This window comes from Cavia porcellus, unplaced genomic scaffold (genome assembly GCF_034190915.1).
Source record: "Cavia porcellus strain 051 isolate PalLab524CR breed Dunkin Hartley unplaced genomic scaffold, mCavPor4.1 scaffold_31, whole genome shotgun sequence".
NCBI lineage: Eukaryota > Metazoa > Chordata > Mammalia > Rodentia > Caviidae > Cavia > Cavia porcellus.
The window spans coordinates 34,152,508-34,177,151 of record NW_026947514.1 but is presented as its reverse complement, the minus strand read 5'-3'; the positions used below and the strand labels follow the sequence as shown (position 1 = coordinate 34,177,151).

General features: G+C 46.4%; 1 protein-coding gene across 1 annotated transcript; it reads right to left on the bottom strand.

Annotated features, from left to right (window-relative positions):
* Positions 1–81: 81 nt before the first annotated feature.
* Positions 82–24,644, bottom strand: Plek2 (pleckstrin 2). The gene is made up of 9 exons (XM_003472359.5): positions 24,381–24,644; positions 17,125–17,289; positions 9,723–9,904; positions 8,655–8,746; positions 8,295–8,482; positions 7,972–8,073; positions 6,261–6,344; positions 4,277–4,355; positions 82–3,125 (listed from the first exon to the last, which is right to left on the bottom strand). The coding sequence occupies exons 1-9, from the start codon at positions 24,420–24,422 to the stop codon at positions 2,998–3,000; spliced, it is 1,062 nt and encodes a 353-aa protein (XP_003472407.1). The 5' UTR covers positions 24,423–24,644; the 3' UTR covers positions 82–2,997.

The following is a 24,644-nucleotide window of genomic DNA, read 5'->3' as shown; positions in this document are numbered from 1 at the left end:
CCTTTTACCTATTTGAAACTGATGACACCTTGCTTTGAGACTTTGTCACATTAGGGCCTTGGGGGATTCTAAGCTGCTTGCCTTGAATGTCTAATTCAAGATGGTAAAGAGGTTTTTTTTTTTCTTTTAAAGAAAATGCAGCTGTTTTGATTTAGTTAAGAGCATTATCTACTAGCTTTTTTTTTTTTCCTTAAAGTATTTGAGGTGCCACTATGTGTTTGGTTCTCCAAGTTAGTGATTTATTTTTAACATTTCTATCATTTTCATCAAGAACAGGTTATTTTAAAAGTATGTGTACAAAGTTTTACAAGTAACACATTATTTGATGTTACAACTACAATGGTCAAGTATAGAAAATCATGCTTGGCATTGTGGCACTTTTAATTCTAGCTACTCAGGAGGCTGAGGCAGGGGGATCACAAGTTTGAGGGTAGCTGGACCAACTCAGTGAGACCCTGTCTCAAAATAAATATCTGGTAATGTGGCTTACTGAGCGAGTACTTTGGGTTCAGTCCCCAGTACTAATTGGGAAGTGTAGAAAATCTGGAGTTACTTTAGTGTGCTTATCTTTATAGATTTAATCTCTTAAAATACTTGAAATTTTATTATCCCTAGGAAGAGTTATTAAAACATTAAATTGAACCCACATTAGTCAATCAATGCAGTAGTAGACTTCACTCGATATTAAAGGTACTAGAGCTGGGGATGCTGGTTTTTGCCTACAGTTCCAGCCACTTGGGAAGGCAGAGCAATGAGCCCATGGCAAGGCCAGCCTGGGCAGCAGACCAAGGAAACAAGACACTGGAAAATGAGTTTAGTGGAGAGAGGGGTAGTTCATGACCTTTATGTAGGTTTGATCCTTTATGTAGCAGCCTGTAACTTTAACCCAGTGATCTGACTGAAGCTGGTTCGTTCTGAGAGGAAGCCATGTGTACCCACCAATGTGCCATAGAGAATCTGGATGTACTAGAGAAAGTATTGATGGCCTCCATGGTGATTCTGATCCAATGCAGGCCTTCTGCTCGGTACCACAGTATTGTCCATTGAAGAAGAGCCCAGCCAGAAAGAAGATCAGCTTCATGTATAGCATGAGCAAGAGAATAAACTCCTAAGCAGACGTACATCTCATTGACCTAAACTTAAGGACAAGATAAATGGAGACAAGATGCATACCGAGCCTGACTTGAAAAGGACCGACATGACTAAACAAATCTTAATCCTTACCAAAGCCTTTTCATTTAAACTGCTGACGATTTCATATTTCCCCCATCTGCCTTTTCTCCAGGTCAAATGGCTATCAGCTCATACAACAAAATTGATAGTTTTATCCATGCATAAATTAACTGAAAATGTTAAAATATGGCCATTTAAACCATTTATTATATTGGTTTATAACAAGCCAATACTTACATCAATGTTTAAGCAATACAGGAGCAACGGGGACAGCTAACTACTGCGTCATGCTAAGCAGAGGTAATTACCAATCGTTCCCATAGTTAATGATCTACTAACTTTGACACCAAGAACAAGTAACAGGGATTTTTTGGGGTTCTAGCATCTTGCCAACTTCACTGTATTTGCCTCAAAAGCTGATGATTGTCTATTTTCCAACACCTAGAAATCCTGACCTCAATACAAAGAGACAGTTGTGCCAGTTTGGACGCAGGAAGCCATCAAACCAAATGTAGTTTCATTCAGATAAGCACCTGCCAATGTTCAAAAGGCAATAAAATTAGAGGAACATTAAGCCTTGATGAAATGCCAAAAGGAAGATAGTGCTTTAAAAGGCAGTCTCCTAAAATGAAAGGAACAAGGAAAAACATTTTAAGAATTCCTAATAGTTGAGATCCAAATATCCAGGTAAGGTTGAGAGGAGGAAATTCAAGCTGAGCAGTGGCACACACCTGTAATCCTAGTACTCGGAAGGCAGGAGGGTCACAAGTTCCAGGCCAACCTGGGCTACTTAGCAAGAAGTTACAAAAAAAGTAGAGACCAACTGATATTAACACATTTTTCTGAAGCACTTTGGAAGTATTTGTTCCCCTTACCTGTAAGTTACATATTTTATTAAAGTCCAAGAATTTGTACTTGGCAAGAATCCTGGCACTATCTTGTGCCAGAGCACTGTATAAACTTGAAAGTAATAAAAACTTCTTTCAAAAATACTGGATGATACAGACTTTTCACTCCTTTCACCTTCCAACTAAGGAAGTTTCCTGGTGCCTTTCTCCATTAGTGTTCGTTTTAAAATCAAAACTTGATTTAACTGCTTTACATCTCACTGTCCTTTAGAGATCCTCCTGTGCTGTCTTTTCTAAATGTCTGTTTTTCATAGAAAAACTCCTTTTTTTTTTGATACTTGATTAACTGCTACAAGTGAATTCATGAGTCCTTTCCAAGTTAGCTTTCCAAAGCAAAACAATTACCCTCTGAACATTCAACTGAAGTTTTGTCTGCATCTCCACTTAAAAAATGTCTTAGTGACACTAATCACTGAAATATTTCCACAACCAACTTGAATAATACATGAACTGTACAGGTAGGAAGCCTCTGAAAACAAACTACAAGCATTGTATCAGCCAGAAATGTCAAATTTTATTAATTCCAAAGGAGATAAAGAATTGACATTTCAGAGAAATGTCTTTAGACGATTCACTTAAATAGCCAGTGTTAGTGTTCCAACAGAGGGCTTTGGCACCCAAGGACAGTGCTGGTCATCCTGGTGGGCAAAAGTTAACATATCAGCACCTAATGGCTGTCTTAGCACAGCTGTTGTGTGTCCTCCGAGGAATTAGCCAGCAGTCTTATCCAAAGCAGTGCAAAATGTACAATGTTTAAAGTCTTTCTCTTTTTGGGGGGAGGGCTGGGATTCAACTCAAGGCTTTGTACCTGCGAGGCAGGCTGTCAACCACTTGGTGACATCCTTAGCCCAAGTCTTACACACCAATTTTCCAGAAAATCCTCCGCACCAAGCCACAGGAAGGAGGAGTCCTGGTATCATGTTAACTTTTTGATAGCTTCAATCCACTCTGTTCGTTCAGCCTTGCTGCTGGCCTGGATATAATAGTGTGTGTCATCCTTGGTAATCACTTTGAAGAGATTTCCTTGGACGTTTCCTTTAACCCCTAAACAGAAGAAAGAAAAAAATGTGATTGAAGAGCCACATTGAAGCAGCTGCAAGTCAACAGAAACAAGGGCAAAAACTCAGTCCATGAAGTTCTTAGAGATGTCTGTGGTTGGGAATCCTCCCAGGTGCGCATGTCCTCCTTTCCTTCCTCGCTCCTGTTCCTACTCCCTCCCTCCAGACCTGCACCGCTTACCGGACATCTTTGCAGCCCTTCTGCCTGCCCTGTGCTAGGCATAGACCTAGTTTCATTTCCAGCAGAGAATTCAGTGTGCTTATGTCAAAAGCAGGTACAGAATTTAGTCTTTGACATGACACTTCATTTTCCACATCCTCAAGATAGAATATTACCCTCTTACCATGGCTGGCTACTGTGAAATGAGTATAGCAACAGGTAAGAAACTATTATACCCTTAGCCGGGCGTGGTGGCTCACGCCTGTAATCTCAGCACTTGGGAGGCTGAGGCAGGAGGATCGTTGCGAGTTCAAGACCAGCCTGGGCTACAAAAGTGAGCAGGCCAGCCTGAACTGCACAGCGAGACCCTGTCTTAAAAACAAAAAAATAAATAAATAAAAAGAAACTGTTATACCCTAAACACTGTAAGCCTTAGCTTACAGGCCATCAGCACAGAGTGAGTACTCAAATAGGTTATTTACTTGATCCTATATACCCTTTCTTCTATTTTTGAAATTGGCTTCAAAATTCACACCATAGCTGGGTATGGTGCCACATATCCATAATCCCAACATTCTGTGAGGCTGAGGCAGAAAAATCATAAATTTGAACCCAACTGTGCAACTCAGTGAGACCCTCTTTACAAAGGGTTGAGAGAGCCCAACGTGGTAGCCCATGTTGGGAGGCTGAGGCAGAAGTATTACCATGAGTTCAAGACCAGCATGGACTACACAGTGAGTTTAAGGCCAGTCTGAACTCCACAGCAAAATACTGTCTCAAAAAAAACAAAAAAGGGAATGTAGGTCAATGCAAAGATACTGGGTTCAACCCCCGGGCCACCAAAACCATGCCATTCATTGTTTTATTGAATAAAGCCCCTGCTTGGTCCCATGGGGCAGGCTTTCCTCGGTAGCATTACTGAGGCACAGAAGAGAGGCCCTAAAGTCCATCGGGCCAGCACTGAAGTTGTACCTTACCTGTGGGAACACCATTATCCTCCAGAGCAGACACGAGTGACCCTCGAAGAGAAAACCCACCCACTGGCCTATTCTCCTCCTGCAGAGAAAAAGACAGGAGTTTAGAGAATACACAAAAAGGGAGTCACTCTGTCCCCTCATCCATGGGGCGGGCATGTAGCTCTGCAGCAGAGCACCTGCCTAGATGTGGCAGGCCCTAAATTCAGCATTAGAAAAATTTTTAAAAGATTTACAATAATAGATGAGGCTGAACCTGCAATTGCATGGCCAAATTACATGTTCCAGTAAAAAGCTTGAGCCTCTTCCTTTCACAGCCGATAGCAACAGTGTCACCAACATTGTCACTGCGAAGTCTGGGGGGTGCTGAGCATCAAGCTGCTTTTTATTCCTGGACACATCTCAAATAGAGCCTCTGATCTGATCCTCTAAGAGAAGCACACAATGGCTTCCCAAATCCTTGTCTGCATCTTAACCACCAATTAGAAAAAACAAAAACTCATGTATGCATAGTTATTTCTTCAAAACTGGTAAGATATTTCTACACACTAGACAGCATCAAGATCCAACTTTGAGGGGAAACAGAACTGTGATTTGTGGTACCTCAGGATGATTCAGAGCAGTTTTACATAACAGGGACCTTGGCCCGGGTGCCCTTCAATTAAGCAATAATCAGTGCCATACTCAGTGGACCCAGCAGGAAGTATGACCAAAAAAAAGCTAATAAACAGCAATACTAGGCCAGGTGTGGTGGTGCAGCACTCAGGAAGCTGAGGCAGGAGGACTGCTGCCAGTTCAAGGCCAGAGTGTGCTACACAGTGAGTTCAAAGCTAGCTTGAACTATATAGTGAGATCCTGTCTCAAAAAACTAAAAGAAAACAGAACCAAAAACAGCAATGCCAGAGATGTTCACTCTTCAAAGCCAGGAAAACTTCAGAGGGAAGAAACCCATCAGTGGTGGGGGCTCAGATCCACCCCCTCAGGGAGAGGGCTGAACTGGCTCTGAGAAGCCACCCCTCGACACAGGACGGACCCTTAGCCCACAGAGGAAAAAGCCGAGGGCCCACCAAGGAGCAAATCAGTCAAAAAAATGTCTTTTCTGATGGGGCGGGGCTGGGGCCATGGACTCACCAAGGACAGTGCAGGCTGGGCAGGACCAGAGACAAATGCGAAACTCAAGTGCCTACTGTATTCAGTGCTTGTCGTTAGTTCTAAAGGGAAGCCTGACCTGTGCCCCACAGCTGGGCCAGCGACCCTGGAAAAGTCAATGGGTGCTCCTGCAGGCGCCAGCAGGGTGACCCTCAGGGCATCTGTCAGTCACTTCCCCCCTGGCCTCCTCCTCGCTCCTGCAAGAGCTGAGCAAAGGGGCTCCAGGCTGAAAGGCTGGGAGGAACAGACTGCCCTGCTTTCACTGTATCAAAACCCGATGGAAATCAGACAAGACCAAGACAAGGCTGGAGAGCACAACCAAAGGCTGGAGCTGTAGCATCTCAGGGCGAGGCCCTACTCATCTGAAACTCGGAACAGTAATGCTTGGATCAATTAAAAAGTGAGAAAATTAGTAACTTGTATCATAAATAGCATATGATAAAACGAAGCATTTCAAAACATGGGCGAGAACAAGAAATTGAGGAATTTGTGGATGTTTGGATTGGGGGGGTGGCGGGAAGTGCCAGTCAGGAGTCGCCTAGCCCTGTCCCCCAGCAAGCCTTGGGAAAGTGAAAGACACTTTTCCTCTCAAAACAGCCCATGTTAGGCAGTGCGGTAATCCCACCACTCAGGAGGCTGAGGCAGGAAGATCACTGGCCTGAAATGCATAGTGAGACCCTGTTTCAAAAATAGGCCCGGATCCTTGCTCACAGAAGTGGGGCGAGCAGGGGCCCGTCGGATGGGGTGACTGGTGGAGAGCAGGCAGGGCCTGGGGCACAGAAGCAGAGCCGTGCTGCTGGCCAAGGGGAGGTCCGGAGGCCGGCCGCAGCGCACTCACTTTGGCGGGGTCGTAGTAATGCAGGAAGGCCGGCTCCTGCCGCAGCACAAAGCGGCGCACCTTCCAGTTCTTCCTCTTGTGGCCCTGGAGAAAGAAGGGGTTTAAGGCTCACTGCGGCCCCACTTCGGGTGTCTCCCTAGTAACCAAACAACCTGCTGCTCTTTAAAGCACTACACTGTAAAGACTGTCTGGTGCCAGATGCCCAAGCTGCACCGGTGCCGGCTCCCGGGTGTCCCCTGCTCAGGGCACGTTAGCAGCTTCGGCCTGGCCTTTAGCTGACAGTGCCAAAGGAAAGCCGTGCGGCGCCCGACACCTCGCAACAGCGCCAGAAGTCAGGCAGGCTGCGGGCCAACCTGAACCGAGGGCAGGGTTGTTTTACTTAATTTTTTTTATTAGCACATGTTTGTAGGACATGTTTACACTCCTTGTGTGCAGTTAGCACACAGACATATCGCAGTTCTCTCCTTCACATAAACATCTGTCTTCCTACTTCCTATTACTTATCTTCTATTTTATTCTGAATTTATAATCTGGGTTTCTCATATAAGAGAAACCATGTGGTATTTAAGCTTTTATGTCTGATTTATTTCACTTAAGATTCTGGTCTCAAGATGCATTCATTTTCCTACCAATGACACAAGTTTTCTTAAGGGTCAACTTAGTTCAAAAACAGCTGCATGTGTATCTGTGACTTTCCATGTGTGCACACATGCAGGAAACACTGTAACATTCTGCATCAGAAAAACAAATGGCCACCAGGTGTGGTGGCGCATGCCTATAATTCCAGCACTCAGGAGGCTGAGGCACAAAGATCGTCTTGAGTTTGAGGCAAGTCTGAGCTACATAGAGAGTTCAAAGCCAGTCTGAACTGCATAGCAAGACTCTGTCTCATTAAAAAAAAAAAAAAAGAAAGAAAGAAAGAAAGAAAATCACTAGGCATGGTGGTGTATGCCTGTAATCCCAGCACTTAGAAAGCTGAAGAAGGAAGACTGCCTTGAGTTCAAAGCCACGCTGAACAACTAGCAAGACTCTATCTCAAACCAAAAAAAAAAAAAGATCAATTACACTGTATGAAATAATAATACATATATATGACGTTAACCTCTGAGGCAGAGACACAGAGACTTTCTTTGGCCTGACACCCTAGATCACAGACCACCATGAGCACCCGCAGAGTCTCTCTCACACCCCTTCACGGCTCCTCCAGACTCTGACCTCCCCACTCAGGACTCCGGTCAGAAGCCGATGTTGGTGGTGCACACCTGGGAGGCCGAGGCAGGACTCTAAGTCTGAACACAATCTGGGGAACTCAGCCACTTACTGAGACTGTCTCAGAATATAAAATTTAAAAAGGGCTGGGAGTACGGCTCTGTGACGGCTCTGGGTTCAATCTTTAATACCACAAAAAAAAGGATTCCTGTCAGCAGACAGAACAACACATGCATTTTCAGTAAATACTACCCAAGAAGCAGGCAGGTGCCAATATGGAGAAACAGGCAATTACACAGAAGCTGCTTTTGAATGCTGTGATAATCACAAAGTGTATGTTTTACAGAGTTACCCTCCTGTGCAGTTATTTTGCCTGGGGGAAGGGGGCTGGTGACGGTCCTGCTGGCAAGCAGTGCTCAGCACTCTCTTCCCGCCTCTGGGCTCATCCCTGCCCACCCTAGGAATGTCGCCTCCCCAGGGCTGACACCTGTCCCTCTCCTACCTGCTTGGACAGATAGCCCTGTTTGACTACTACGCCGCTGAACTCCATGGTGCTCAGACTGATGTCCTCTTTGGGAGTCGCCTTCTTCTTGTAACTCTCAGCCTGTGGAAAGGGGAGTGAGGCCTCGGTTACAGAAAAGGTAGAGGCCCAGGCCATGGAGGCCACAGGGAGCTCTGAAGTCCAGAAGCCCTTTAGTTCCCTGGGATGACGCTGTCCCACCACCACTCACTAGTCCCAGGCCTCTCTGCAGAGCTGTGGACCTACACGCCCACTCTGTCACTTCCTTCCCTCTGGCAGCAAGAGGAGCCAGCTCCTTAACTCACAAAAGTGTACAGGGCTGTGGCATCATCCAGGAACTGCGTGGCCAGATCCCCGGAGCGGATGGCGCTCATGCTGCGGATCCCAACTGGCCTGAGGAAGTTCTCCCCCAGCAGCATGGAGCCCAGGGTCACCGCCTCCAGACGGTTGGCCGCAAAGGTGTTGGAGATGAGCCAGTCCACCAGCGAGGAGCCTGCATGAGGAGAAGGGTGACACCGTCATATCTGGTCCGGCAGTTCGGGGTGCACAGTCAAAAACCTCACTGAACTCGACCTGGCTCCGCCGGACAGCCAGGCCCACACACAGCAGGCAGTGGTGGGGCTCTCAGGCTCTCAGCTCTCGGTCTCAGAGACAGGCAGGCTCACCTAGGAAGGTCTTTTTGTAGGTGCTTCCCTGCTCCATGTTGGGGCTCGGCCGGATCCCACAGCTGCTGTCATGCATCTTTTCCATGATGTGACTGCATGGAGGAAGGCACAAAAGGGGCCCTCATGACACTGACAACTACAGGGAGGGTCCTGGGAGTCACTGCCAGAGGCGCAGGGTGTGACCAGACCATGGAGAGAGGGGCTCGCAGTTACACACAGGAATTCAGGAGGCAGCGAGCGTTCTCAGCCGTCTCCTCACCTCCTTGCTCCTCTATGTAAGCAGTGCGGGACTTCACACTGCGCTTACTTTCGCAGAAAGACTCGAGAGCTGGGCCCTGACTGTAAAGTGTGCGGTGGCCCGCAGAGGTCCCTCCATCCATCTCCCACTCTGTGCAAACCCCACCAGCTGCTGCTTGGTGCTGCCTCTCCCTGAGCCCACCACCGCCCACCCTGACCTGCGGCTCCTCCAAACCCTCCCATAGCTCAGCAGCTCCCTGCACCCACAGAACCTGCTGCCTGTGTGGTGTTTCTCCGAGCCTGGGAATGGACTCATACCACACGTTTGTTTGGTTTGTGTTTGGTTTGTGTTGGTTTTTTCAAGACAGGGTCTTGCTATGTAGTTCAGACTGGCCTTGAACTTGTGATCCTCCTGCATCAGCCTTCCAGGTGCTTGTCTTACAAGTATGCACCACCTTGAACGGCCAGTTTCTTCAGTATATAAATGAGGAGCCCCACTGAGCAGAAGGCAATAGCTGCCATAACACATCTTTCTTGTGACCAGTGACCTGGTTGGTGGCACGTCCTAGGGGGCTGTGACATGGTCCTGAAGAATGTGTCTGCAGCAGAAGAGCAGGGCATCTCTTCTGCCTCCATCACGGAGGTGAGTAGAAGTTACAGAGCCCCAGAAGGCTGCACTGTGCAGGGCAAGACAGGGTGCTTCTCAGGCAGAGGAGAGCTTGTCCCCTGAAGCACAGTGTGGACGGCCAGAAGTGGGGAGCACCTCGGCACAGGGACGTGAGCAACTGTGGCCAAGCCAGGCAGGGTGCGGGCAGGGGGGCGAGCACTCACTGCAGGCTGATGTGAGGGGGCAGCTTGAAGGAGTTTTTCAGGATGAGGAGCTGCTGGACCTTCCCTGGCTGTCCAGCATGAATAGCTCCCGTTATCTCAAAGGCCCAGGCATCCCTCTCCTCTCGAGAACAGGCCTCCAGGAAGTACTCTGTGGAAGTCCGAGTCTTCAGCTTAATGAGGAGCTGTGGAAGAGACAGCGGGTCAGGCCAGCACCCAGAGGCAGAGCAGCAAGAGAGATGACAGGGCTTGGAGAGCGTGGTGGCACACACCTGTGATCCCAGCACTCAGGAGGCTGAGGCAGGAGGACTTCCATGAGTTCAAAGTCATCCTGCAATACATCATGAGTTCAAGGCCAGTCCAAAGTATATAGTGAGACCTAGTCTCATAAATAAATGAATGAAAAAAAATAAATGAACAAATGACTGAAATGACAGGGACACCACATGGGCCAGTAACTGCGTAATGCCCTCAGCCCTGCCCCACACTCCAGCCAGTGGTCTTTAAAGATTCAGTTGGAAAAATAAATACAATAAAACAAAGTAAGGATTCACTAGGATCTATGTGTGGTGGCACACACCCGTAACCCCAGCACTCTGGGAGGCTGAGGCTGAAGGATTCCAAGGTTAAGCCTACATTGTTAACTTAGCAACTTAGTGAGACCCTGTCTTAAAATAAAAAACAAAAAGGGGCAGAGGGATGGGAATGCAGCTCAGCTTAACAGTCCTGGGTTCACAGCCAATACTGCCAAAATAATAAAAAATTTTAAAGGTTCGCTTGGACACTTTCAAAGTCAGGAGCTCACAACCTCCAACAGCAGCCTTTCCCTTCTAGACAGAGTTAGCAAAAGGCTGCTCCCCAGAACCACACGGACAAAGGCTCAACCGGGGAGAGCCCCCTTCTACAGTCAGGCTGCAGATGCCGGGGCAGGTCAGGAGCCTCTCTGAGCCTCAGTTTCCCCATTTTTAATAACAGGATGTTAATGCCCATTTCAGTAGAACTGCTAAGTCCTCCCCACTCCAGCATGAGCACCCCACGTTTCACACGTTCCTCGTATGATGCAGCTGGACTCTTCCTCAGGTGGTTCACTCTGTGCTAAACGGCCCACATGTGGCCAAGGCTCCTAGAATAGGACTCAGACCGCAAGATGATGCCCAGGACCCAGGTTGTGTGGCTGACAGCCTGGGGCATGTCGGCTGTGGACTCTGTGGGCACTCGGGCTCCTCCATGCAGTGTTTTTCCTGTGGGCCCCTAAGTAGGCATTTAGGAGGTTTCACGGGTCAACTGTGGGATTCTCATTCCTGACTCTATTAATAAATGTCCTCTGAGTAGCCTGGGGAGGCCACTTTTTTGGTTGTTGTTGTTTGATTTTTGGGGTTTTTGGGACAAGGTCTTGCTATATAGTCCACTATGTAGCCCAGGCTGGCCTCAAACTTGGGGCAACTCTCCTACCTTAGCCTCCTGAGCGCTGGGATAACAGCCATGCACCATCATGTGTAGTCCCCGGGAGGCCACTTTTTTTTTTGGTACCGGGGACCAAAGTCACAACCTCACACTTGCCAGGCAAGTGCTTATGCCACTGAGCTAAATCCCCAGTCCCTGCAGGAGGTCACTTTTGAAGAATTTGATTTCATTCTGATTTGCCCCCAGTGCTAGGACTCAAACCCAGGGCCTCATGCAGGCTAATTCATTTCGTTTCCTGACTTGATTCACTTGCAACTCAATCACTACCCTCAATCACTACCCTGTCTAAACAGCAACACTGCCTAGCTTGACCTGGCTGGCTTACCACCCCAAGGGACACCAGGAAGGTGATCCTGAAGGTTAAATTCACACTTCAGCTGGAGAATCCCAAGTGAAGTCCGGGCACAGTCTTTGCACATATATACACAGGTACACGCATATAAACACACCAACACTCATACACTTTCTGACTTGTTCAGAGCCCAGTGGCTCCTTTTTGTCTCTCTGAGCCCAAGTCCTTAAGACCCAGGCAGAGCCCAGCCCTTGTTCAGCACATGCAAGCAATTAACTAATCATCAGTGCTGCCAATTCACTAAAATAAATCCTGGGCCAATAAAAATCTGAGAACTTTATATAGACTTAACACAAAATCCAACAAACTTTGCCTGTTTCCCTTTCTATTTTCAAATTTAGAACAGTTCCCATCCCAGCCCATCAGCTCACCGCTGCTCCCTAAAGATTATTCAGGGACAAGAGGCCAGCAATTCATCTGTGAGTGGGGTGATTTCATTTACCTAGACCCAGCGTCTTAAATTCACTTAAGAAACAAGTTTTCCTCTTAAAATCATCTCACTTATTTACCAGTCTTCATTGTTTAATGTTTCTTCAGAGAACATTTACTGAGCCCTACTACATGCCTAGATATCATGATCAGTCTTCCAATGCTAAGAGGAAAAGGATACAGAGCCAGCCCTTTCCAAGGCTCAGTGCTCTAGCGGGGCTGCCTCCTCCCCAGTGCCGCTGGGCTTCTCATGTTCAGTGAGCAGCACCTTCTGCTGTGTAAGAGAAACAACTGACACTGCATCCAGGCATGGTGGGGCACACCTGTGACCCCAGTCCTCAGAAGCCCGAGGCAGGAGGATGGCCTCAAGTTTGAGGCCAGCCAGCCTGTACTACATAACAAGTTCCAAGCCAGCCTAAAGTACATAGCAAGACGCTGTCTCAAAAAACCAAACCATGAAAAACAAAAAAAACCTGACAATTCATCTGGGCAGCCTCCTAAAATGGAGTGACATTTTTTTAAACATACACAATTTTATTAAATAAACTTTATAACAGTTAACTTGTAGATTCGTTCTGAAAACGTTTGCAAGCTTTCTTCCCTTCCCACTCTGATAAATACCCAAGCTTGTTATATAGAAATGTGTAAGTCAGTCAACTGCAAATCTCTAAAACTTGACCAACTCTGCCTCACTCTGTATTTAAAGCTGATATGAAAAACTGATGGCTGTTGGAGACTAGAATTCCTTTCCAATTCCAACTAAATTAATTCTCTAATTCTTCTGTGTCTACTTGAGATGAGATCTCACTAAGCTACATCCCTAACCCCTGTCCTTAATTATTTAGACAGGGGCTTGCTAAATTGCCCAGGCTGGACTTCACTTGCAGTCTTCCCGCCTCAGTCTCCCAGAATGCTGGTATTATAGGCCTGCCTTTGCTTATTCTTGTGTCCTCAAATATAATGTCACTCCAGAAAAAAGTCTTGGTTGTGAGAAAAATACTAAGTTATAGAGGGCAATACTTACAGTTGGGGTTTTTGTTTGTTTGTTTGTTTTGGTTTTGGTTTGGTTTTTGAGATGGGGTCTTGCTGTGTAGTCAGGCTGGCCTTGACTTTGCTGTGACCCTCCTGCCTCAGCCTGCCAAGTACTGGATTACAGGTACGGTACACCATCCGGCACTTACATAGTCTTCTAGGGACAGGAGAGAATTTTGTTTCTTTACCCTCAAGCTCATGGAAAGCAGTGACCACTTCCATGTGACTCTCCCTACAGTAGAACACCCAGGACAGGCGCTGCCGGCCAACAGAACAGGCCCGAGGGCTGAGCAGTTCTTGCTCCCGCCATCCTCCTTTTCTCTTGCCCCGCAGGCCAAAACAGCCAGTCAGCCTGCAAGCACACTGATGCCCTGCCCTGCCTTGAACGTCACGTCAACCACCGGCCCTGGGACGCTTCTCTGATTTGTGTTCTCAGCTTTACTCCGCATTATTTGCCTTCCCTTCCCTCAGTCCCTCCTCCATCTCTCTCCCATTTTTGTTTGCACATTTGCAATGCGCTACCTTTATATTCCTCGTGTGGTGTTGGTACATGTACGTAATATAAAAAACAGTTTCTTTAGCTCATTTTAGGAGCAAACAGCTAGCTAGGGGAAGGGCCAGAGATAGAGGTGGTGATTAGCCACACAGATATGAATTAAGTAAGAAGTTGCCAGGCAACAGGGAATGTAGCTCCCTCCCCACCAAAGGAAGATGGCGCCCCTCCCTATTAAATTCCCAAGTTTCTAAAAACTTAAAGTGCAAAATAACCAGTTTTTCTTTCAAATCCATTTCCTTTAATCTCTACACACTGAGTATCTGGGTTACAGTGCCTGTGCTCTGATTGGTCATTTTAAATTCACAGAGCCACCTCTGTGATAGGTGATTCTGAGCCATTTTTGAAGTCCCCTAATCCATAAGAAATGGAAGGACCTGGCAGAAATTCCTCTTTTTAGATTCCTTTCCTGGAGAAACAAGAGACATTTTTTTCTTCTCCTTATTTCTTCTCCTTATCTTCTCCTTATAAAAACTCTACCAACATCCTCTTTTTGGTTCATGACTTCATTCCTCTATGTTGAGACCACAAGCTTGGCTTGTACAGAATTAACTATTTCAGCAGCATATCCTAACTCCCTTTCCCATCCTCTTCCCCTCCCTCCACCTCTTGATCCCTTTCCCATTTGAGGGATCTCTCTGCTTCTTATTACCTGTCTTTAATTTGCTGTTTATTTATAATTTGGATTTCTCATATAAAAGAAATCATGTGATATTTAAACTTGCTGTCCAATTTAGTTTGCTTAACTTTATGGTCTCAAGGTGCATTTATTTTCCTATAAATGACTCACATTTATCTTTCTTTTTTTCTTTATCTGTTCAGTTCAGTGGCATAAGCACCTACCTGACAAGTGAGGTTGTGTTTAATCCCCAGTACAAAAAAAAAAATCACAAAATTAAGCTATTAGGAATCATGCTGCTATAAATATGGGCATGCATGTATCACTGTAATATAATATCTTTAACTCTTTTAGGAGATACCTGGGTCAAACAGAATTTCTAGTTTCAGATTTAAAAAAAAAAAAAAAAAAAAATCTCCACACTGATTTTTCTCTCTAGTTGTACTAGTTTACATTCCCAGGAATAAACCACTATGCAGAAGCTTTTTAATTTGACTTGATCCTACTTGTTGGTTCTCAGTACTATTTCCTATGTGATCAAGAATCTGTTCAGAAAGTCCTTGTCTTCAGCTATGATTTCCAGAGTTTCACCTATTTTGGCTTCCAGCAGTTTCACTGCTTAGTTTTTACTTTAATTATTTGATCCAAATTTACTATACGGTGAAAGATATGGGTCTAACTTGAAACTGGATAATCAGTTTTCTCCATCACTTATTAAAAAGGGTATCTTTCCTGCAATGTATGTTTTTGGCCCCTGTAAAGATAGCTGAATTTACACAGCGTTGTTCCTACATCTTCTATTCGGTTCCATTCACCCTTACATTTATTTTTGTCAGTACTGCACTGTTTTTATCACTGGAGCTTTGTAATATAACTTCAAGTCCAGGATTGTGATGCCTTCCACTTTAGTTGGTTTTTTTTTTTTTTTTTTTTTTGTCTTTTTCCTTTTTATCAGTACCGGGGATCGAACTCACGACTGCCTGCTTGCAAAGCAAGCGCTTATGCCACTGAGCTAAATCTCCAGCCCCTCCACTTTAGTTTTTTAACCCAAGATTGCTTTTACCTTGGGGTCTCTTCTAGTTCCATATGAATTGTTTGGGTGTTTTCTGGTTTTTGTTTTTGTCTTTTCTGATACAAGGTCTCACTATCTCATTATGTATTTCAGGCTGACCTTGAACTCACTAGTCAGCCCTGACTGATGTCAAACTCACAGCAATCCTCCTGTCTCAGCCTCCTTAGTGCTTGATTAGACATGTGTGCCGCACAGCAGGCGCCACATTAGGGTTAGAGTTTTTCTTTCCAGTTCAGTGAAGAATACTGCTGCAATTTTGATTGAGACTACATTAAATCTGCATATTGTTTTTGCTCATTTGGGCAGTTGACTATTCTGCCTTCAGGAACAATCCCATCTTTCTTGGGTTTTTTTGTTTGTTTTAGTTTTTGTTGTTTTTGAGGCAAGGTGTCGCTAAGTAATGCAGGCTGGCTTTGAACTCATGGCAATCCTCTGCCTAAAGCCTGGGGAAAGAGTGCTGGATCACAGGTTTGCACCACCATGCCCAGCCCCATTTTTCCATTTTCTAATGTCCTTGTCAGTCTCTTTTTTCAGAGTATTATAGTTTTCATGATACTGGTCTTTTACTTCCTTGACTACATTAATCCTAGATAGATAGATAGATAGATAGACAGATAGATAGATAGACTTTTTTCCCCCGGCTATTGTGAATGAACTGCTCTTCTAATTTCTCTTTTTTTTTTTTAATTGGTACCAGGGATCAAACTCACGACTGTACGTCTGCAAGGCAGGCACTTATGCCACTGAGCTAAATCCCCAGCCCTTTTCTAATTTCTGTCTCGGGGTTGACTGTTGTACAGGAATCCTATGGATTTTGTGTATTGATTTTTATCCTGTACCCTTTACTTCTAAAACATGTACCTCTCAGGAAACGAAAGCATCACACTGAACCCCAACACAGCAGTAACTGCTCACATCTGTGCAGTGCCACATTATGCCAGCTGCCATGCTTTAACAGCCCATCACCTTCACAAACCCTGTCACAATCGTGTGAGGTACTCAGGTGTAATTATTTTATATTATAGGAGCAATTTAATACAGAGAAAATTTTAAAACTTGTATTTCTAATACTAAGTGTATTTCTGACACTGTTCAAGGATGAGACCAGGAGACACAGCCTGTTCCCATGGTAGAAAGCTACAAACTTAATGAGCCTTGACACTCCTAGTGCCAACTGCAAGATAAGTGTAGCTCAGCCAGGAAAAAATATTTCTCTTACTTCCAAGTCCCAGCGAGTTACCACTGCAAGGACATCTCTGTCTAGTCTCAAGACAATGATGGATTCTTCCTCTACACTGTACGATAGTAACCTTATAGTTGCTATCTCTGTAAGAGTGAATTCTACCTAGCAATTAATGACAAAGACATATGCAACTAACCATAGGATATTAGGTTATCTACCTTTTTTTTGTACTTCCTTTTGGAAACATATATAAATGACCGGAAAAGTTGGGGCTGATGATTTGGAACTGAATTCCCATCTGCCCACTAGCATAATTAAGCTGCCTTCCAAAGTTCCCCTTGTGCCATGTCTCCATTTGGTCTGGTCCTGAATCCCACATAAATATCACCTTACAGACAGTGAAAGAAGGCTCAGAGGGGTTTATCCACTTGCCCAAAGTCACACATCTAGTACATGGTGAAGCCAGAACTTAAATTCACAAGACTTGCGACTGAGATTTAGTTCAGCAGCACAAGTGCTTGCCTGGCAAGTACAAGACCTTGGTTCAATCCCTGGTACAAAAAAAAATTTTTTTGTAAAAAAACAAGAGTTTTTTAGTTACAGCTCTGAGTTCTCTCCACTACCCACACCACCTTCTCCAAGGAGGCCCTGGGTGAGATGCATCTGAGGCCAGGAGTTGGGCAGTAAGGGCCTTTACTTACTGGTCGGTTCTCATACTCCAGGCAGGGGCAGGTGATGGTGCAGCCATCCAGGAGGATCTGGCCTTTGGGTGGGGTCACTTTCCGACCCCCCTCAAGCTTATAGTACAGCAGTGTGTTCTGCCGAAGGATGAACCATCGTGCCTTCCAATTGTGGACAATGTGGCCCTGTGGACAGACAGGAAAGCCCTGAGGTAAGGTGGTGAAGGGGAGGATACTGTGTTCAGATAAACACATCTGTTGCCCAGGCAACCAAACTGTACCATGGAAACAACTGTCCAATGAGGGAGAAGAGCATTATTTTGTCTGGATCTTGCTTGGTCCTCTCTTTTGAGTACGCAAAGCAAAAGCCTTTAGCACTGATCTTTTAGTTCCCACTGACATTTTTTTTAGGTTATATTTTTTCTTTATCTCTAATTTTTCTTTTTTTTGGGTGTGGTGGTGGGGCTGGGTAATCAAACTCAGGACCTTGCACATACTAGGCAAGCACTCTCCCACTGGGCTCACCCCAGTGAGCCCACTCACCCCAGTCACTGGTCATAAATGTTTTTTTAAAAAGGGTGGGGGTCTGGGACTATAGCTCGGCAGCACAAGTGCCTGCCTAGCAAGCACAAGGTTGTGAATTCGACCCCCAGTAGTTCCCCTCCCCTGCCCCACAAAAAAACAGCATGGCAGACACCCCAAGCAATCTGGGAAGCTGAAGCAGGAGTATTGCAAATTCCAGCCCAGCTTTGGTAACTTAGCATAAGCTGCCTCAAAACAAAAAAATAAAAAAAGTCTGGAGCTGTAGCTCAGTGAAAAGGACCTGTGATAAATAAAAAAAAACTAAGCTAGGCATGGTGGCTCACGCCTTAATCCCAGCACTCGGGAGGCTGAGGTGGGAGGATCTTTGTGAGTTCGAGACCAGCCTGGGCTACAAAGTGAGCTCAAGGCCAGCCTGAACTACATAGCGAGACGCCATCTCAAAAAAAAAAAAAGACAAATATTTTTTTAAAAAAAAGAAGAAAAGAAAGAAAGAAAAGGACCAGTGTTCAATCCCCAGTACCACCAAAAAAAAAAAAAAAAACAGGTCAAGGATGTAGCTTAGCAGCATAAGCACTTACCTGGCAAATGCAAAGTCATGAGTTCCATCCCTGGTACCAAAACAAAACCACAAAAAATCCTCACTTGTAATCCTGTTACAGTGCTAGGAGGCAGTTATTGTTAATACCTAGTGTGTTTTTCTAGTCTTTTTTGCTTCAGTTTTTACATTTTTTTAAAACTGGGACCATTTCATATACAGTTTTATTTTTTACTTCTTTTGTTTATCCTTACTGAGCATTTTCGCAAACCATTTAAATTTCTTTAAAGCAGATTCTACAATAACCACTACGTGGATACTTGTGAAAGCCTCCCCGAGTCTGCAGTGCTAAGAGCCTACCAGTCACCCGGCCAGCTGTGGCAGGCACAAAAGCAGGGTAGTTTTGGAAGTGCACAGGTGGGTCATGGAGCCAACAGAAAAAGATTTAGTTTCTAGAACAGACTAAAGCATGAGGGACATCCACAGAGGGCTCAGAAAAGAAAGACTGTACCATACACAGACTCTGCTTGGCACGGTTTCAAGCAGAGAGCAATTTGAGACAAAGTTCTCACCCAGACAGATGTACTCCACCTGAGTCAAAGAGCTGCTACTTCATTCACTCACTCCCTTACCGAGCAGATGTTCACATCAAAGGCCTCCTGTGTTCTTTTATCTGTGGTGCCGTGACCCTACTCCATGTTCAACAGGTACTACTGGGAGCCGGAAGGTAAGGACGAATCATCCGTACCAGTTATTCAGGTATATGACTGTGCCTTGGAGGCCTGGACTTCAGCTCAAACAGAAGGTACTGTGGCAACCAAATGAAACTCACTGGAAGCTCATCTCTCTTTGCTTTCTCCCTGACTCACAGTCCATTTGTGTAGCCTAAGGGTGGATGACTTTGCACTGGGGCTCTCTACAGCCACCTGGCCCAGTCCTAGCTCCCCATTCCCTCCGAGCTCTAACTAGGGGCCTGCGGGCAGCACTTGCAGGTCAGCCTGAGGTGTCTGGCCCCTGAAGAATTCACGGCAGTAAGTTACCAGCACACGGGATGCAGTTGAAGTTGATGGTATGATTGTCGACATGAGGCAGAAAAGAGAAGGCAAAATAATCTTAAACCTCAAACACAGGAGATAGGACATCTTTCAGTAGAAATAAATAACACAAATATGAACACAACTACTCAGGAAACTGAGATAGGTAGATCAAAATTTAAGTTCAAACTGCACAATTTAGCAATTCAGGAAGGTCTTGGATATAGAATTCCAACCTGATTCTCTAGAATAGTTCCAAATATTCCTGAATTATTTACTACCTTCCTCCTGTTCAAACTAACTAGAGTAGAATGTGTTAAGAACAACTGAGAATCCTAACTGAAAGCTTAGCATGGTAGAGTACGCCTGTAATCGTAGTACTCGGGAGGCTGAGGTAGGAGAGTCACCATGAATTCAAGGTCAGCCTGGGTTACACAGTAAGTTCAAGGCCAACCCGAACCCCTCTATCCCCACCCCCACTCCCACCCATTCATCCCGGGGAAAGGAGGTTGCCCTTTCACAGCAGCCTTACAGACAGGTGAGGGACTGAGGCCTCAGGCAACAGCCACATGTGGTGAACAGATCCACCAGCTCAAGCAGCCTTTAGGTGACTGCCACATCTGAACCTTTCAGTTGCAACCACATGAAAGACCCTGAGCTGGAGTCTCACAGCTAGGCTTCCTGGACGCCTGATCCTCAGGAGCTGTGGGCTGCATCAGGCACCTTCCCTGGAGGAGCTGATACAGATCAGGAAGGCTGGCAAGGATGGACACAAAGCCACTGCCAGGACTGGCACTGGAGCTCATGGGATAGTGCTTGCCTAGCACCTACAAGGCCCAAAACTACAAAAAGCAATGCTGCCACTTGGGCACCGAGGCTCATAGGGAACAGATAGAGGAAGCGACCAGGACCACATCTTACAGATGTGGAGTCAGTTCCATGTTGCAGTTTGATCTTTATACTGCAGCCAGAGGGAAGTCCTGATGAATTAATAAGAAGTGTAACAATTTGGGTTCTTATGTTAAAAAGAGACCTCTGACCACAGTGTGGCAGGACTACATGAAATAGGAGAATGCAGGGGAAACCCACAAAGCTGGCCAGCATCCCTGCTCTGCAGCAAAACCACACAGTCCTCATGGGTTGTGCCTGGTCCCAGATCACTAGGCAAAGTGGTCAGGGGCCAAAGAACCGGTATAAGCTGGAAGAGAACCCAGCTCTCCCTCTACGTGGGTATTTTGGGTACTCTGTCTGGGGCCAGAGGCTGATTGAAGCAGTCAGAGTGGCTTGCTGTCCCAGAAGCCCTTTTAGGAAAAAGGAGGGAATCCCATAAGCTGGGGTCACAACTCAGGGCTGAGCTTAAGAGGCACAGAATGTCACAGCTGGAGAAGGCCCTAGATAAGGCCTATTCTGCTCTCTAACAAGAAGAAATTAGGGGTTGGAAAGATCTTGCCCAATGCCCTACAACCGCCAAAAATTAGAAATGGTACTTATTACGGGTTGAATTGTGTCTCCCCAAAAGTTTAAGTCTGAACCTCATGTACCTGTGAATGTGACCTCATAAGGAAATAGGTCAGGGTATAGCTCAATGGTACAGTACCTGCCTGACAAGTGTGAGGTCCTGAGTTCAATTCCAGATACCAAACACACACACACACACACACACACAGACACACACACACACAAAGAAAAAATAGTCTTTGTATAGTCTTTGTGGCTGTAATCAAATTAAAATGAAGTAACATTAGACTAGGGTCAATGTGACCCCATTATGACTGGTGCCCTGCAAAAAGACGACAGTCTGGACACTGAGTGATAAATAGGGACCACATGGTCTGTGATGAGCATCTCCAAGCTGTGCAGCTAGAGCAGGCAGGCAGGGTTGTCAGGGCAGGTATGGGAGGGAGCAGGGCCTGCCATCATCTAGATGTTGGACTCCCAACCCCTGGAAGAACTCCTCCTTCTGAGCTTTTTTTTTTTTTTCCTTCTATTTTTTTCTCTACTCATACTTTGTATCTTTCTACCCTTTGGATGTTGTTTGTTTGTTGAGACATGGTCTCATTCTGTAGCCCAGGCTGGCCTTGAACTCATGGCAATCTTCTTGCCTCAGCCTCCCAACTGTGACATTATAGGCATGCACTACCATGCCTGACTACTCATTGGATTTTAATGCTATAAACACTTGTAATATCTGCATAACTATAATTCAATTAGTTGTGTGCTTACATACAGGTAGTTTCTGAGGAGTTTTCATTCATAAAAAACACTTTGTTCAGAAAGCTTTTACAGTGTTGGGGCAGAGTTCTTCAAGTGAGATTCCACAGAGGCCAAAGCATGTTCCTGCTGCGGTGGTGGCCAGGAAAGGAGCTTCTCACAGTCCCTGCTGGCTGCTCCGGTCCCCTGCCTCGCACTCTTCTGAGCCCAGGCCTGGCAGGCTCCCTGCATCTTGCCAGAGCTTTGCTTCTTTTTGTCTGGGCGGGGGTGGGAACCAGACCCATCATGCCCCTGCCTGCCTGGCTCCAGAAGCCTCTGGCTTGGTCTCCCGGCTGATGACTGTTGTGTACGCCTCTGCCAGTCTGGCCCTGCCTAACACTGGTGCAGCCACCTTCTGACTCTTTGGACCCCAGGGCTGCAGCCCTGTAACTGGCGCTGGGAACAGGGGCTGCTGTTACCACCTATGAGGAAAGGGGATACTGGGTAGGGAGCAAAGGAAAGGGGCCAAGCCCTCACCAGGTGTGTGTGGGGCTCCACTTACATAAGGGTCACACTCCAAATCCTAGTTTTTGGCTTTGGCTAGAATGAGGTTTCAGCCAAGCCCTGAACTTGCTGGGGGCTGGAAGCCAGATCTCCTCACTTCTCTTTTTAATTTTTAAAATATTCCTCAGTATTGGGGATTGAACTCAGGGCTTCCACATGGAAGTCTCAACCCCAGCCCTTTGTTTCTGAAGCTCTGTACATTGCTAAATTGCCCAGGAAGGGCTTGAATTTGTAATCTTCCCACCTTAGTCTCCCAGAACACCACCCCCAGTTTCTCCTCACTTCTCTGTACCTGGATTCCCTAACTGGGCCTGCAGCCCACCCCCAGCTCACAGCATCACCTCACAACTGCAGTCCAGGGAGGCAGCAGAAGTTCCCCACACGACATAGCAAGCTCCACAGACCCTAAGGGACTGACCAGCCTTTCACTTCGGCCAAAGAGACGTGAAGTGGGTGAGGAATTCTGAACTGCTCATACCCAGTCTGACTCTTGATCTGGCTTCAGCCTCCCTCCTTCCTTGCTTACAGATTTGAGCAAACAGCACACCCTGCCTTCTGGATCAACTGTGCAAACTAACGGGGACACGGTGGGGTAGCATGGGAAAGTGATAGGAGCATCAGGGCTGGCAGGGCTGGGCTGACCACCAGAGGCGCAGTGAAGGGCTGAGAGCTCCTCCATCCAGACAGTCACACACTTCAACACTTAAAAGATACTATGTTAGCATAACTACTTAGTTAACAGTTCTTTTTTCTGTGCTGGTGATTAAAATCAGGGTCTCTCCCGCGGGGGGGATTTAGCTCAGTGACATAAGTGCCTGCCTGGCATGAGTTCGATCCCCGGTACAAAAAAAAAAAAAAATCAGGGTCTCTCACATCCTAGGCAAGCACCCTACCTGTGAGTTACACACTCAGCCCTAAAAATAATTATAAAGTAGGTATCATAGTTCCTCTTGCTGCCGCTCTTTCATTCACTTTTTACTCGGATCCTGACTTCCTGTTTTGGATTGAGCTCTTGTTTATTCCCCGCCACATGGAATGATGGGAAAGGTATGACTACATGATCAGGGTTCATATCCCAGTTATTACTAGCACTAGGCAAGCTGTTTCATCCTCCTGACCCTCAGTTTCCTCCTCTGTAACAATATCCATCATGCCTGATGCTTAACAGGCAGGAAAAGGTTTGGGGTTAACCTGAGATTTGACCCCAACTCCACCTGTCACAGCCATAACCCAAAGCAAGTTACTTAACCTAGCTGATCTTTGTTCCCACCTCAGAGAAAGGAGGGTAATGTACCGCTGACCTGCAGAAATGCCAGCAAGCTCTAAACGCTAAGGAAGCACAGAATTCCTTCTTCCTCCCAGAACATATCCTGTTGAATCAATAAATTATATTTGGCTAGGGGAGTTCTGCACAGAGCATCTGCTGTGAGTGTTCAATTCCCAGCAGCCTGAAAAGTGTTAAAAACAATATACTTAAACGTTTCTCACTCTCTCTCTACATATATACGTATATAATATAAAATATTAAATTAACATATGTGTATGGAGTACAATGTTAGGCTCCATACATGTGCAAAGATCAGATCTGAGTAACTAGTGTATCAGTCATCTCACTTTCTCCCCCACGGTACTGGGGATTGTAGCCAGTCCTCACACTGAGCTACATCCCCAGACCTTCTTACCGTTTAAGCAAAGTCTTACTAAATTGCCCAGCTGGCCTTGAATTTGCTATCTTCCTGCTTCAGCCTTCTGAGTAGCTAGGATTAGAGGTATGCCCGCCACGCTGGTCATTTATCATTACTTTGAGAACACTCTAAATTCTCTCACCTTAAGAAACTGCTCAAGATGGTTGAAACTTGTAGGCAGCCTAGGCTACAAAGTGAGCTCAAGGCCAGCCTGAACTGCATAGAGAAACCCTGTAGTTTTCAAAATTCATAAATTTAAAAAATTTTTCTTACCTTATTTTTTCTCACATTTTTAGACATACACACCCTTAATTATTAACTTTACTTCTGCGCTCAGTAGCTAGATATTATTTTTTCTTTCCAAATGCACCGTTAACCAACCTCTCACCAAACCTCCCACCCCTTATTCACATATTAAGGCTTTGTTTTCATTTTCCTGTGATCCTGGGGATTGAACGCAGGACCCGGCGAGCAGAGGTCAAGCTGCTCTGAGATGTCCACATCCACACCCGTGCCGCCACCCGACGCCGCACTGCACTGGCCCAGACCACCCTCATCCCCGCCGGGGCCGGGTCCCTTTTCCCTCGATGTTTCCCCTGCTTCGTCCCACGCCAGCCCCCCGCGCCCCCGCGTTCCCCGGCACGTGGTGCTGAGGCGGGCGCAGGGGACCGGGGAGCGCGTCCCGGGCGCGCGTCCGCCCCAGCCCAGCCGGAGCCCCGCGCTCACCCTCTTGACGAGGAAGCCCTCCTTGAGCACGCCGTCCTCCATGTCGCGCGCGTCCGCCCAGGGTGCGATGTCCCCGCGCTCTCCCGCGTCCTCAGCCTGAGCTTTCCGGGCCCACCGCGCCCAGGAAACGGCTGCGACTCCGCGAGGCGACGCCTCCCTGGAGCTGGGCCAGACCTGAGACTGCAGGGCCTCCGGGGCAGGAAGTCCGGCCCGGTCCAACTCAACGAAGAAGCTCCCGCCAGAACAGGCTCCAGGGCGCCCTAG

Excerpts from the sequence above, each read along its gene's own strand:
- Plek2 (XM_003472359.5), bottom strand. The coding sequence starts at position 24,422 with ATGGAGGACGGCGTGCTCAAGGAGGGCTTCCTCGTCAAGAGG. Across the intron at positions 9,905-17,124 it reads TGGAGTATGAGAACCGACCA|CTCCTCATTAAGCTGAAGAC; the intron begins GTAAGTAAAGGC and ends TCTCTTCCACAG. Across the intron at positions 8,074-8,294 it reads CCACAGCCCTGTACACTTTT|GCTGAGAGTTACAAGAAGAA; the intron begins GTGAGTTAAGGA and ends CCCTTTCCACAG.